This window comes from Urocampus carinirostris, chromosome 7 (genome assembly GCF_059441175.1).
Source record: "Urocampus carinirostris isolate Australia breed hairy pipefish chromosome 7, RoL_Ucar_1.0, whole genome shotgun sequence".
NCBI lineage: Eukaryota > Metazoa > Chordata > Actinopteri > Syngnathiformes > Syngnathidae > Urocampus > Urocampus carinirostris.
Window position 1 is genome coordinate 45,692,944 of NC_142355.1, and position 15,269 is coordinate 45,708,212.

Below are 15,269 nucleotides of genomic sequence, written 5' to 3' on the forward strand. Positions count from 1 at the left end.
CTGAAAGGTTTGGATACCACTGAAATAAAACATTGTCTATATATAATGCATGCATATTTCCCATTTTTCCGTGGTATTTTAGGGTATGAGGGACATTGCCGCTTTCTTGTGTCCCGTTCCATCTCGAGGGACGAAAGCATGACAGACTTGGGTGCCGAGGTGCTTAACTTGTTTGGCCATGGTCCAAAATTTTCGTGTGTTTTTTGCTACTTTTTCCCTTTTCTTATATTCTTTGTATTTGTATGTGTTTGTCTTGCTGTTGAACATCACTCTCAAGGGATATGACCATGGTAGACAGATATATTTTAGGGTATAAAAGACTGCCTTTCAAATTTCTGGTCAATTTGGTTCTTTTAGCCGCGCCTTTTAGTTCGTAAAATACGGTTAATTTTCATTATTTCATCTGTGAATTTCTCTACGGGGATGAAAAGTATCAATCCATCTATTACAATGCATACAATGAAAAGACTGAGGTTTGCATCGCTCATTTTTTTCACAAATGCTTAATCTGATCAAGCTTTTTGGGGCCTACCTCCACATCTTGACTGAAGTCCAGGGCATCCTCTCCTGTTCCAAGGAAAGTGTGCAACACGTTCTGCTTCACATGCTCCCATTGAACAAGCATGGACTCACGATGATACTCTTCAGCCAGGAGGAATGTCTGATAAAAACACACGAGTCATAACGCAGATAAACTGTTCAGTGCAGCCCTTTGTTTTTTATCATACAATGGCTTGCGAAACTATTTGGCCCGCGTGAACTTTGTGACCTTTTGCCACATTTCAGACTTCAAACATAAAAATATAAAACTGTAATTTCTTGTAAAGAATTAATAAGTGGGACACAATCATGAAGTGGAACACTTTATTGGATAATTCAAACTTTTTTAACTGAAGAAAAACAAAAAAGTGGGTGTGCAAAATGATTCAGCCCCATTGAGTTAATATTTTGTAGTGCCACCTTTTGCTGCGATTACAGCTGCAAGTCGCTTGGCGTACGTCTCTATCAGTTTTGCACATCGAGTAACTGATATTTTTGCCCATTCCTCCCTGCAAAACAGCTCGAGCTCAGTAAGGTTGTGAACAGCAGTTTGCAGTTCTTTCATAGGATTCTCAATTGGATTGAGGTCTGAACTTTGACTTGGCCATTCTAACACCTCGATATGCTTTTTGGTGAACCATTCCATTGTAGCTTTTGCTTTGGATAATTGTCTTGTTGGAAGAATAATCTTAGTCTCAGGTCTTTTGCGGACTCCATAAGGTTTTCTTCCAGAATGGTCCTGTATTTGGCTCCATCCATCTTCCCATCAATTTCAACCATCTTCCCTGTCCCTGTTGAAAAAAAGCAGGCCCAAACCATGATGCTGCCACTACCATGACAGTGGGGATGATGTGTTGAGGGTGATGAGCTGTGCTGCTTTTACGCCAGACATAACGTCTTGCTTTGTTGCCAAAAAGTTTGATTTTGGTCTCATCTGACCAGAGCACCTTCTTCCACATGTTTGGTGTGTCTCCCAGGTGGCTTGTGGCAAACTTTAAACAACACTTTTAATGGATATCTTTAAGAAATGGCTTCCTTCTTGCCACTCATCCATAAAGGACAGATTTGTGCAGTATACGACTGATTGTTGTCCTATGAACAGACTCTCCCACCTCAGCTGTAGACCTCTGCAGTTCATCCAGAGAGATCATGGGCCTCTTGGCTGCATCTCTGACCACTTCCTTGTATGAGCTGAAAGTTTAGGGGGACGGCCCGAACTTGCAAGAAATTCGAGCCTGTGTGCAGGGTAGTTGAGCTGGGAGCGAGAGAGCGTCTTACTTGCAAAGGCGACTGGTCTGGCTACTTTTCCACCAGGTGGCAGCAATGCCATCAAATATATTTTGACTCAATTGAAAAGTACTGATGGCTATTGGAGATTAGTTTCCACTCCTGACAACGGTCTGTCCGATAACCACAGTCAATTCCTGTCAATGCTTTCCAACACAGAGAGATGGAGAGGTGATTGCATTCCAGACAAGGTAGGGACAGTAAAGATCAAGAGTTGCGTGACGCTGAATCCACGGACTGAGTACGTTATTTGGGGCAAGTTACCTGAGTTGGCCGGGGCATCAGCGGGCAGCACAGTGGTCGTTGAGCCAACCCAATCTAAGGCTGCGCCCAGACAAGTCCTTGTCGGACGAGTTGTTACTCCACTCTGGGGAGATGGATGGGTGCCTGTTAAAGTCTTTAATCCCACGGACAGAGTTGTGGTGCTGAGAAGAAACAGGAAAATTGCAGATGTGTCTCCTTGTATCGCAGCGGAAGACCTGCCCAATGCAGAGGAGGTCAAGTGCAACGTGCAGAGTGTACAGAGCAAAGAGGTCCGACCCAGGTCAGAAGAGGACATGATGCGTGCATTGGAAGCTCTGGGACTGCAAGACATTGACCTGAAGTCATGTGAGGTTTCGCTGCAGTGTAAAGACAAGCTCCTTCATATCATCGAACAATTCGAGTCAATCTTTTCTCGCCATAAGATGGACTGTGGAGAGGCCAAAGAGTTTGTACATCGTATCCACCTTGTTGATGATAAGCCGTTCCGTCTACCCTACAGACGTATACCACCAAGTCAGTATGAAAAACTGAGGACGACTCTGAACGAGATGGAAGAGAAAGGAATTATTCAGAAGTCGACTAGCGACTATGCATCTGCGCTTGTTCTCATATGGAAGCGGAATGGAGAACTAAGGGTATGTACTGATTTCAGAAGGCTTAATGCAAGAACCATAAAGGATGCCTACCCACTACCGCATCAAGCTGATGCTTTGGCCGCACTTGGGGGAAATGCCTTTTTCTCCACAATGGATCTGACGTCAGGCCACTACAATGTCCCCTTGCACCCTGACGACAAAAAGTACACGGCATTCTCCTCACCATTCGGCCTTCACGAGTACAACCGGCTCCCTCAGGGACTTTGCAACAGCCCAGCAACATTTATGAGGATGATGATGTCAATATTTGGTGATCAGAATTTCATGAGCCTATTATGTTACCTCGACGATCTGATGGTGTTTGCCCCCACAGAGGAAGTTGCACTCCAACGCCTGCAGATGGTGTTTACTCGCCTTAAGGAACACAACCTCAAGCTCGCACCCAAAAAGTGTTTTTTCCTCAGACGGACTGTGAAATTTCTTGGGCATGTCATCAGTGAGGATGGAATTCGGACTGACCCCGAGAAAGTGAGAGCGATAAATGACGTACAAGTCGCTGATCTAATGGAGTCGGATGGCAAGACGCCATGCCCTAGTAAAATCAGATCTTTTCTAGGCATGGTGATGTATTTCCAAAGCTTCATTGAAGCATGTTCTGCGAAGGCAAAACCTCTGTTCAGGCTCACATCTGAATCTGGTGACAAGCATAAGCGCAAGAGAGACCGCAAGAAAGGTCAAGTGAAGCTGACGCCTGCAGATTGGTCCGATGCATGCCAGAACGCCTTTGAAACACTGAAGCACGACCTCGTGACAGGTGTCACTCTGGCGCACCCAGATTTTGATGCGCCGTTTATTCACAGGATCTCCGCAGGGGACCGTTCTCTCTCCGTTCCTATTCATTCTATATACATCGGACTTTAAGTACAACTCTGAGTCCTGCCATGTGCAAAAGTCTGCCGATGACACTGCGATCGTGGGATGTATCAGAAACGGGCAGGAGGAGGAGTACAGGAAATTGATTCAGGACTTTGTCCGATGGAGCGACGCAAACCACCTGCACCTAAACACCACCAAGACCAGAGAGATGGTGGTGGACTTCAGGAGAACCAGAACTCACCCGGTTCCTGTAACCATCAAGGGAGAATGTGTAGAATTTGTCCAGACCTACAAATACCTGGGTGTGCAGCTGGACAACAAACTGGACTGGACTGCCAACACAGAAGCTCTATGTAGGAAAGGGCAAAGCCGACTTTACTTCCTCAGAAGGCTGGCCTCCTTCAACATCTGCAAAAAGCTCCTGAAAATATTCTATGAGACAGTAGTGGCAAGCGCCCTCTTCTATGCGGCAGCGTGTTGGGGAGGCAGCATCAAGAAGAAGGATGCCTCTCGTCTCAATAAACTGGCTAGGAAAGCGAGCTCTGTTGTGGGCAAAGAGCTGGACAGCCTAACAACAGCAGCTGAGAGACAGGCACTGAAAAAGCTGAGGTCAATCATGGACAATCCATCGCATCCGCTTCACAGCATTATCTCCGGACAGAAGAGCAGTTTCAGTGACAGACTGCTGTCACTGTCTTGTACTACGGACAGACTGAAGAGTTCTTTTCTTCCTCATGCCATGAGGCTCTTTAACTCCACCCGGCAGAGTAAAGGCCCACATTAAACCACACCACCTACATTGGATCTTACTGCATTATGTGTAGCACTATTTAGTTAATCTATATAACATGCTAAAGTGGGCATTTGCACGTCACACTGGGTATTTGTATATTGTTTTCTTTTGGCTTTATTATTGTATTGTTCTCAGCTCAGGGATGCTGCTGGAAATGTGAATTTCCCTTAGGGGATGAATAAAGTATCTATCTATCTATCTATCTATCTATCTATCTATCTATTTCAATATTACTTTGCACAGTGCTCCTTGGGATGTTTAAAGCTTGGGAAATCTTTTGTATCCAAATCTAGCTTAAACTTCTCCACAACAGTATCTCGGACCTGCCTGGTGTGTTCCTCATTCTTAATGATGCTCTCTGCGTTTTAAACAGACCTCTGAGACTATCACAGTGCAAGTGCATTTATACAGAGACTTGATTACACACAGGTGGATTCCATTTATCATCGTTAGTCACATTGAATCATTCAGAGATCTTCTGGACAGTTTGCTGCACTGACAGTAAAGGGGCTGAATAATTTTCCACACCCACTTTTTGTTTGTTAAAAAAAGTTTAAAATAGCCAATAAAGTGCTTCCACTTCCTGATTGGGTCTCACTTATTGTTAAAGCTTCACAAGAAATAACAGTTTTATATCTTGATGATTGAAGTCTGAAATGTAGCAAAATGTCACAAAGTTTAAAGAGGCCAAAAAGTTTCACAAGCCACTGTATCCAGCCACTTTTTCAAAGTACTAGAGTACAATAAACTGTTGTATTTTGTTGTTCAACAGGAACTTTTAAAAGCATTTAAATGTCTTTGTTGTATGTATTATTTTTTCAATCATTTAGAATCAGCAGCTAGTATTAGGACTGTCAGATATTTATTATTTTACATTATGCCTGGGAGAAGTTACAGCCCGTGATCAAATATTTACTGGCCCGCGGCCGGTGTCATCAAATTAATATGTTGCCCGCCAGTAATATTGACCTAAGTATAAATTAAATTGAACAAAAAAACAAAATAAATAACAAAAATATTTCACCAGGTGATGGCAGTGACCCTTTGGATATCTTGCCCTTGGCTTTCTGTCAGTATTTTAATCCACCCCTTTTCCGACTTCGGGCCAGTAAATAAAAAAAAAAAGTTGGCTGTGCTGTTGACATTGGAGTATTTTGTCACCCAAATCCGAAACAACTGCATCTGCCAAATTGGTTTTCAAAGAATATAATATCAAGAGGCACTGCCAGGCAAAAACCTGAATAGTAACAAACGCTGTGAAAAGGTGAAGCATCTGGTAGTTGTTCTGACAGCACATCAGCGCTTTTTCACGAGACCCTGCGAGTCAAATGAAAATTCTACAAAGGCGTACAAAGGCGTGACTCTGCAAACCCTTCACGGAGGTTGAGTGTTCAAAGAATGCCAGGCTGAATAGTCAGCCCGAACACATTTTCAGCTTGCCAAATCTGGCCCGCTTTTTGATAAATTTGGACACCCCCGCCTTATAAGAAAGTCAGTGAAAAAGAAATAATTTCATCTTTATCTTAGTAATGTAGTTGCTGTTTTAGTCATTTGGGCAATCGTTACGCATTATCCGTTTCTAAAACAACTTTTTATTTTAGTGCATCCTCAAATCCTTTTTGCCGTGTGTGTGTGTGTATTAGAGGTAAGATTGGGCCCAAAAAAATCCATGTTGACTCAACTCATGGGTATTTTTCCCAAAGTTTGGCCGGAAGTACAACTTACTCATCTGCAAAATTATTAAACATTAATATATCATTGGGTTTTAAGTTTTCATTACCGGTACGGTGCAGTAAGACCTCGGTTATCGCGGTTAATGAGGACCAAAACCACCCGCGACAAGTGAAAATCCGCAAAGTAGCGGCGCACCTTCAAAAAAAAAAAAAAAAAAAAAAAATCTCATCTGCACCGGTTATCCTTTTTAGGGTGACGCCGCGTCCGTCGAACTTGCTCCGTCGCGCGGCCCGGGAGTGACCTCCGGCAACTCCCCCAAATTCACTGACACTGTTTTATCCTACATTCGATACTGCACGGATGAAGTCACAGTAAAAAAAAAAAAAAATCAAGGTCTACCCAAACCAAAAACCCTGAATGTCCAGCAAGGTGCGCACCCTCCTCAAAAACCGTAACACCGCCTTCAGGTCTGGAGACAAGGCTCTTTACAGTGTGGCCAGGGCTGACCTGAAGAGAGGCATTAAGAAAGCAAAGGCAGCCTACACGAAGAGGATCGAGCACCTCTTCGCTGGAAATGACCCGAGGAGGATGTGGCAGGGTCTTCAACACATCACTAACTTCAGAGGCCACAACCTGACAACTGTTGAGGCTGATGCTTCACTAGTTGCGGACCTTAATCAGTTCTTTGCTCGCTTTGAAGCTGAAAGGCCACAAACAGCCACACCACACCCACCAACAACCAACAGTCACACACTGACACTTCAGGAGCATGAAGTTAGGCGTGTGCTGAAAACTATAAACCCCAAAAAGGCAGCTGGCCCAGATGGAGTACCAGGGAGGGTACTCGGGGACTGTTCCGATCCGCTAGCTGGGGTCTTCACCACCATCTTCAACCGGTCCCTGTCACAGGCAACCATCCCACCTTGCCTCAAAACCTCCACCATCATTCCCATCCCCAAAAAGTGAGCAGTGGAAAGCCTCAACGACTAGAGGCCTGTCGCTCTTACGCCTGTGGTCATGAAGTGCTCCCAGCAGTACGAGTGGCCAAGTCGAAGTTCAGACCTCAATCCAATTGAGACACGAGTTACCGAGGCCCACTGACTGTTGTTTGTGCTTATGCACCAAATGGCAGTTCGGAGTACCCACCCTTCTTGGAGTCCTTAGAGGGTGTGCTTGAGAGCGCGCACCCTGGGAACTCCCTCGTACTGCTGGGAGACTTCAACGCTCACGTTGGCAATGACAGTGTGACCTGGAGGGGCGTGATTGGAAAGAACGGCCCCCCTGACCTGAACCCGAGTGGTGTTTCTTTATTGGACGTCTGTGCCCGTCATGGTTTGTCCATAATGAACACCATGTTCAGACATAAGGGTGTCCATATGTGCACTTGGCAACAGGACACCCTAGGCCGTTGTTCGATGATCGACTTTGTCGTCGTTTCGTCGGACCTGCAGCCGCATGTTCTTGACACTCAGGTGAAGAGAGGGGCGGAGCTGTCAACTGATCACCACCTGGTGGTGAGTTGACTTCGATGGTGGGGGGAAATGCCGGCCCGACCCAAGCGTATTGTGAGGGTCTGTTGGGAACGGCTGGCAGAATCTCCTGTCAGAAGAAGTCTCAATTCACACCTCCGGCAGAACTTTGCCCATGTCCCGAGGGAGGCGGGGGATATTGAGTCCGAGTGGACCATGTTCCGCGCCTCCATTGTCGAAGCGGCTGATCGGAGCTGTGGCCGTAAGGTAGTCGGTGCCTGCCGCGGCGGCAACCCTCAGACCCGTTGGTGGTCACTGGCGGTGAGGGATGCTGTCAAGCTGAAGGAGTCTTATCGGGCCTTCCTGGCCTGTGGGACTCTGGAAGCAGCTGGCAGGTATCGGCTGGCCAAGCGGAATGCGGCTTCGGCGGTTGCCGAGGCAAAAACCCGGGCATGGGGGGAGTTTGGCGAGGCCATGGAAGCCGACTTTCGAACGGCTTCGAGGAAATTCTGGTCCACCATCCGGCGTCTTAGGGGGGGAAGCGGTGTGCCATCGACACTGTGTATAGTGCCGATGGGGCGCTGCTGACCTCGTCCCAGGACGTTGTGAATCGGTGGGCAGAGTACTTCGAAGACCTCCTCAATCCCACCGACACATCTTCCTCTGGGGAAGCAGAGCCTGAGGACTCTGGGTTGGGCTCTCGTATCACTGGGGTTGAAGTCACCGAGGTGGTCAAAAAACTCCTCGGTGGCAGGGCTTGTGATTAAGGGCTATACAAATAAACGTGACTTGACTTGACATGACTTGTGGGTCAGGTCGATGAGATCCGCCCAGAGTTCATTAGGGCTCTGGATGTTGTGGGCGTGTAATGGCTGACAGTGGGGACAGTGCCTCTGGACTGGCAGACTGGGGTGGTGGTACCAGTCTTTAAGAAGGGGGACCGGAGAGTGTGTTCCAACTACAGGGGAATCACACTTCTCAGCCTCCCTGGTAAGGTCTATACAGGGGTACTGGAGAGGAGGGTCCGCTGGGAAGTCGAATCTTGGATTCAGGAGGAACAGTGTGGTTTTCGTCCTGGCCGTGGAACACTGGACCAGCTCTATACACTCTACAGGGTCTTTAAGGGTGCATGGGAGTTTGCCTGTCCGTTCTACATGTGTTTTGTGGACTTGGAGAAGGCATTCGACCGTGTTCCTCGGGAGGCCCTGTGGGAGGTGCTTCGGGAGTATGGGGTACCGCACTTATCCTGGCTGTGCGGTCCCTGTATGCCCGGTGCCAGAGTCTGGTCCGCATTGCCGGCAGTAAGTCGGATTCGTTCCCGGTGAGGGTTGGGCTCCGCCAGGGCTGCCCTTTGTCACCGATTCTGTTCATAACTTTTATGGACTGAATTTCTAGGCGCAGCCTTGGTGGGGATGGAGTCCGGTTTGGGGGCCTCAGCATTGTGTCACTGCTTTTTGCAGATGACGTGGTGCTGTTTGCTTCCTCAGGCCGTGATCTTCAGCTCTCGCTGGAGCGATTCACAGCCGAGTGTGAAGCGGCCGGGATGAGGATCAGCACCTCCAAGTCCGAGGCCATGGTACTCAGATGGAAAAGGGTGGTATGCTCCCTCCAGGTCGGGGAGGAGGTCTTGCCCCAAGTGGAGGAGTTCAAGTATCTTGGGGTCTTGCTCACGAGTGAGGGTAGGATGGAACGGGAGATCGAAAGACGGGTCGGTGCAGCGTCTGCCGTCATTCGGACCCTGTACCGGTCTGTCATGGTGAAGAGGGAGCTGAGCTGAAAGGAAAAGCTCTTGATCTACCGGTCGATCTTTGTTCCTACCGTCACCTATGGTCATGACCAAAAGAACACGATCCCGAAATTAGTTTCCTCCGCAGGGTGTCCTGGTTTTCCCTTAGAAATAAGGTGAGAAGCTCAGTCATCCGGGAGGGACTCGGTGTAGAGCCAATACTCCTCCGCATTGAGAGACACCACTTTGGTCTGGGGTCCCGTTAAATTTGTCACGACCAGGATCCCTCACACATTTGAACACTTGCAGCAATATGTTAATTTTTGCGGCGCTGCTATCATGGAAATTTTTTCGGCGCAGTAGTAAATATATGCATGTCTTCGTTATCGCCATCTTAAAAGGTCACATGATATGAAAACACGCAACATCAACAACTCTGAGCGAAACTGAAAAACAACAGCTTAAACATTTCGTCAGATGTGGTGGCTGTCGATGCCAAATTCCACAGGCGAATGGCCCTAAGGGTGCGCTGGGCTTGAAATGTAAGAAATGGACGCACTGCACGATAGGGCGCGCCGGACGATTTGATGAAAATCGGACACTTTTATTTGCGCCTTATGGGAGTGGCAATAAGATTGTTCATTTTTATGGTTGTGTGAGCCTGCGGCTTAATGTTGACCGCAGTATAAAATAAATGAATAAAATAAACAACAACATTTCACCAGATGATGACAGTAACCCATTGGCCACCTTGCCCTTGGCTTTCTGTGATTTTAGCCCACCCTATTTCTGGCATGGCGACTTTCAGGCATGCCGCTTCCAGGAAATTGGAGTATTTTTTGCGGAAATTCAAAACAACTGCATCTTCCTAATTTGCTAAGAGAATGTGGCTGTCTCCAAAGAACATGATATTAAGAGACACTGCCAGAAAAAACATGATGACTACAAAAGGCTCACTGGAATCAAACTCAATGAAAAGTTAAGCAACAGGAAGCTGTTTTAACAGCACAGCAGCACTTTTTCACATCTTCTTAAATATTTTTGCTCTTTGGGTCAAAAAGGTGCCTGAACCCTGTATTAAACAGTCTTTCCATTTCTTAACCTGTGCGTCAATAACCTCACGGTTTAATATGTATAGGTACGCTAAAGAGCTAGTATAGTATTTTGTTGAAAGACTTTGTTTTCGGTTTCTGTCTTTTGAAATGTTATTGACACACAGTTGAGAAGTGCTTAGACTGTTTAATCTATTCACCATGCCAATAAAGGTTTCTGGCACCATGAGTAAAAATTGTGTGATAACAAGATAAGCTGTAATGTATTTTCATGTGTCATTGGAGGTCTAGTGGGTAAAGTGTAATATCCCTCACGACCACAACGCCAGTTTGTATTACGTTGCGTACTATGTATTGCGATATGGGCCAGAGACAATTATGGATTGATAAACCATTGCTCAAATGAAACTTGTTTAGTAATGCACACTTATAAATACCACATGCATATCCAATATTATCCGCTCTAATTTGCAGTATACCAGGCGAACAACTTATAAGACGCACTTTCAACTTTCTGGCCAATTTGGGCATTTTGGGGTGTGCTTTATAGTCCAAAAAATACAGTAATCTGAATTTATACTTTTGCTGTCATGTTTTCATGACCAAAGCAGACATTACAAATATTCTAACTAGGGCAGTCACTGACCCGGCGGCGGGACTCCTCGATGGCAGACAGCAGGGAGTTGTCCCTCTCGTTCTTCAGGAAGCCCTAGGGAACCACCGGAAGAAAGCAGAAAATAGTGAAAGTCATGTCATTCGGAGAGAGGACAAGAAAGAGGGACAATGACATATTCAGCTTTTTGGTATTGAATGAGAAAAAAAAGTGAAAAGTTCTACATGGACACAAATACATCTACCCAGTTTAGAAATGATTGCTCATCAAGTATATTTTGGGATTAGTAACATGCACAGTTCATACTGATTAACGGCAGGCTGTGTACATTCTTCACACGCCATTTTGCACATACTCTATTTTGAAATTCACACAAAATGGCATATACTGCATCCTCCTTCCACCAGTTCTCCTTGAGAAACAAGCAACTGCATGTAAATTGATTAGCTTTGAATATAATCAAATAATATGAAAAGTCTTCTGGATTGCATTACCGATGTTGCCTGTAAATTATCAACCAGGAATGAAAATGCTGGCCGACGAGCATGCAGTCAAGGTATGTGTCACAAGAGTCAATTTAAGTGTTTATGTAGCTGATGTAAATATTTTTTTTTCGATATACATTCTCCAAAATAACTAGCAGTCCTGTTTTTTTACACACCGGTACAAACACAACAATGTACTTCTCATTATAACATTCCATTATACATGCCAACTTAAAAATGAATATATTACATTTAGGGAACAGAAGTTTAAAACATTTAATAAGTGCTTTAATGTAATTGACTTAAAATATTTGAAACAGACAAACTGAATCTATTTCCCAGTCTACTGGCCCTTAGCTCACAAGACACGTACAACTATGACACTTTTAAATCAGCAGCGAGGGCTCAGTTGTGTGATTTAACGTCTTTTTTATCACAATATTCCAGTTTATGAGTCACGTATGGATGGAGGGTTATACGGTCACATTTTTTGAGAATTAAGTTATTGAAAACCTTGATCAAAAACAATGACCATTTCCATTATTTACTTGTCATATTAGAATTGTAAACCTTTTTGATAGCCAAATTCAAGTACTTTTTAAGGACTTTCAAAGCCAATTTTTCAATTTCTCCAGTGCCATTAAAAAAAATAACGATGTGAATCATGTATTTTGCAGAGCCACAAATATATCTGCAATTAACATGCAATTTTTAAGCTTGCGTGCGCATTTATCAAGACATTATAGTTACATCTCGTGTAAATCGCAAATATATTTGTTTTCAAGACCAATCTTTCAGCATATAGGTGTTGGGTAAAAAATTTGTTTTCAGTTGCAGGAAGTTCTTCACATGACAACTCACCACAGGGAAACGTTATCTTATTTTTTGAATGGCGTATAGTAAATGTCCATAATTGATATGTAATTCTTGCACGAATACACAATTCATAGTGTCCTTTTTCGGCGATGATGCTTCACAGAACACAATGCCATACGAACTAATTTCAGCGATGGCAAAGCAAAACCACCAGGTAGCAGTGTCAACATCAATTATAAGCAGACCTGTGGCAACAAAATTGCAACAATTTCAAGCATTCCACCATATTCTAAGCACTTTTTTGATATTAGAACTCTGGCTAAACATTCAAAATCTTACAACTGATACATAATTTAGAATAAATTATTTTAGTATGTTTTGGAGAGTTTAATGAACGCAAATAAAATTAGTTATGTGCTAGTTAAAATAATGTGCCATCAAAGACTAAACTGGATTGAAGCAAAGCAGACTTATTTGAAGGAGTTTTTCATTCAATTACCCTCTTTTTTGGACAATTTTTCAGCCACCAAAATCAATACATCTGCAGCGGGGATCTAATTTGCTTCATCTCCTCGAATGCCCTCAGGACAGACTCTGGTTTTCTGAATTTGCTTGCCATTACGGAACACCTTCGGGCCTGATGGAGGAGCCCTTCGTATTGCCCAAGTCAGATGATAGCGTTTCCATTAAATAATTAACGCCATTTCTGGTGCCATTTGCACTTCTGCCTGAGGAATGCTGCATCATCGAGGTTGTCAGGAAAGATAAGACAGCAATTGTTTGAATACGTAAGAGCAAATGCTTGCTTACAGGTAAAGGAGAACTTTTCGCCTTAGATTTCCTCTCTCATCACTTCTCTTTTGTATCACATAAAGCAAACTCGGTGGTTGATTCTCCAACCATTAGTCACATCTTTTTTTTGTCCCATTTTTCCAAGTCATTCAATGAAGCCACAGTACTCCTTCTAAAACTTATATGCAATTTAACTGACATTGAGTGGATTGCCAATAACCCTACCTGTACAGTAAAGGTTCAGTAAACATTTGCATATCACTAATTTACAGACAAAAATTAACTATTTATAGTTTAAAAGCAGTCTTACATCTTAGCTTTTCCTTATGCAATCATTTTGGAGCTAAAAAGATATTTTTCGTAATTTTTGAAAGGAAAATTATACCGCTCTTACAGAAAAAGGCAGACATCACACTCAAGCGTGTAGGGACATTTTGCAGGGCAAAATAAGGATGGATGGTCTTAAATCCATGATTAAAAAATATTTGAAGTTCATTGCTTTGTCTTCATTAGCTGCAAATTGTCTGTATCAAACGAACTTCAACACATTTTCTGAAAAAGGTATTTATTTTATAGCAGTTTTCTGTCCTGTCTTGCAAATTTGTTAAAACATTGGCTTAAACAGGCCCTTTTTAATCAATAGTTTATCTGAACCTGAAAGCGGCCTCAATGGCACTTGCAAAGAAATCCGTCAATGTCACAAAAAACATCATAGCGATATCTAATTTAATTTATGTGGGAGGGAAAGGGCATATAAGAGTGAAACAATAAAACTTGGCGCATGGGATCATTACGTGAGGTTTTTACCCTCACTCTGCATGAAACAAAGAGCTTCCCGAATGAATGTGTTTGTGTAAAGGGAACAAATCCCACATATGTTAAGCTAAAATTACATATGCATGTACAACATACGAGCACAGATATTCATTCTATCAAAAGCTATTAAAATGTACTAATTTGTCATTGATAAATAGAATAAGCAAAGGAATTAGCAAAAAAGACAGGTGTGAAACAAAGCAACTACCTTCCTGGGAGTGTGTAAGGAGATGAATGTGTGCGGGCAATACTCACTCATGCTCTGTGGCTTCCAGACAGAAAAAGAACACAAATGAACTTGGAGGAAATAAAATAACACCAGAAAGACCTAATGCTTTCGCCATTTCCATCCTTCTGTGCAATTCTGGTCCCGCCTTTTTTCGAGGCGTCTTCCCCATTCCCTGTGTCTTTTATTGTCTGAAAGCAGGCCATAGACTAAAGTGAACCCCAGAGAAGCGTGCACACAAAAGTGCCACATCCAGACTCACTGGAGCTGCTTCTATTGTCAGAGGGCCATACCAACTGTGCAAGCAGACACAGGGGGGTGCATGGGATTTATACAGGGTATATTAACTAAACCCTCACTCCCCCTGACCTCCCACATTGGCCAAATATCCGTTTTCTTGTTCACACACTCCATCACTTCAGCTAAGCATTGCAAATAGCCCACTGTACTTTTCCTTCCTTTAACCCAAAATGTTGAAAGAGCTATATTGGACCCCTAAAACAAACCATATGTGAGCGGCAAAAAAATAAAAACTTTATACAAACCTTAGAAGGAATGCAACACATACTGCATTTATATACACTTACTGTCTGTATCTATATTCATTGGAAAACATTAAGCATGTTGGCATCATGTTTGTCCTTCTACAGAATCAATGTTTTTCCATTATCAAACATTTTTGAAAAAATGCAAATGAGCAACTAGGGAATGCCAAATACCGACATGTGGTTCCAGAGGCTCTTGTTGCCGTGCACCATATTTCCTCGTTTTTCTTTCCTCTCATCTCTACCATCTACTCCTTTGTCTGGCATCAGTACACTGCACTGAAAGCAGAACACTATTGCGCTTGTTTATCCAAAGCTGAGCCATGTTGGTCAGGCTTCTTACCGCTTCACTGTGCGCATTTCGCACTGGTTTTTGTTCACATTAGACAATACAGTGGTCATTTACTACAAATGTACCTCTGTACCTGCGCACAGGGGAAAACAGCAAACTTCTCTTTCCCACAAAACATACACTCTAAAAACAAAACACTGCAATGATGTCTGAATAAATGTCACCGTTCTGGCAGGAAAAATTAGCTGATGTTTTTGCCAACATTATTCATATTATTTATTACAAAAGCAAAACAGGGGGTTTGGGTGTACTTTAAATTTACATAATTTGCAATATACTCACAATAAATTAATTTTTTCACTCGTTAAGCAAAATCCTCAATTTATATATCTGAATTGAACAGCAGG

At 43.7% G+C, this 15,269-nt stretch overlaps 1 protein-coding gene across 4 annotated transcripts in view; it reads right to left on the reverse strand.

Moving 5' to 3' along the window:
- Window positions 1-15,269, reverse strand: part of nup93 (nucleoporin 93) — an 87,802-nt gene that overhangs the window by 36,641 nt on the left and 35,892 nt on the right. For 3 of the 4 annotated variants that reach the window (XM_088341104.1, XM_088341103.1, XM_088341105.1), the window contains exons 4-5: window positions 10,924-10,986; window positions 533-661 (exon numbers count right to left, since the gene is read on the reverse strand). In XM_088341104.1, coding sequence (XP_088197230.1) covers window positions 533-661; window positions 10,924-10,986 — 192 coding nt within the window. Of the gene's footprint in view, window positions 1-532; window positions 662-10,923; window positions 10,987-14,054; window positions 14,273-15,269 lie in introns of those variants that run through there. The other variant, XM_088341106.1, reaches the window with a different exon arrangement.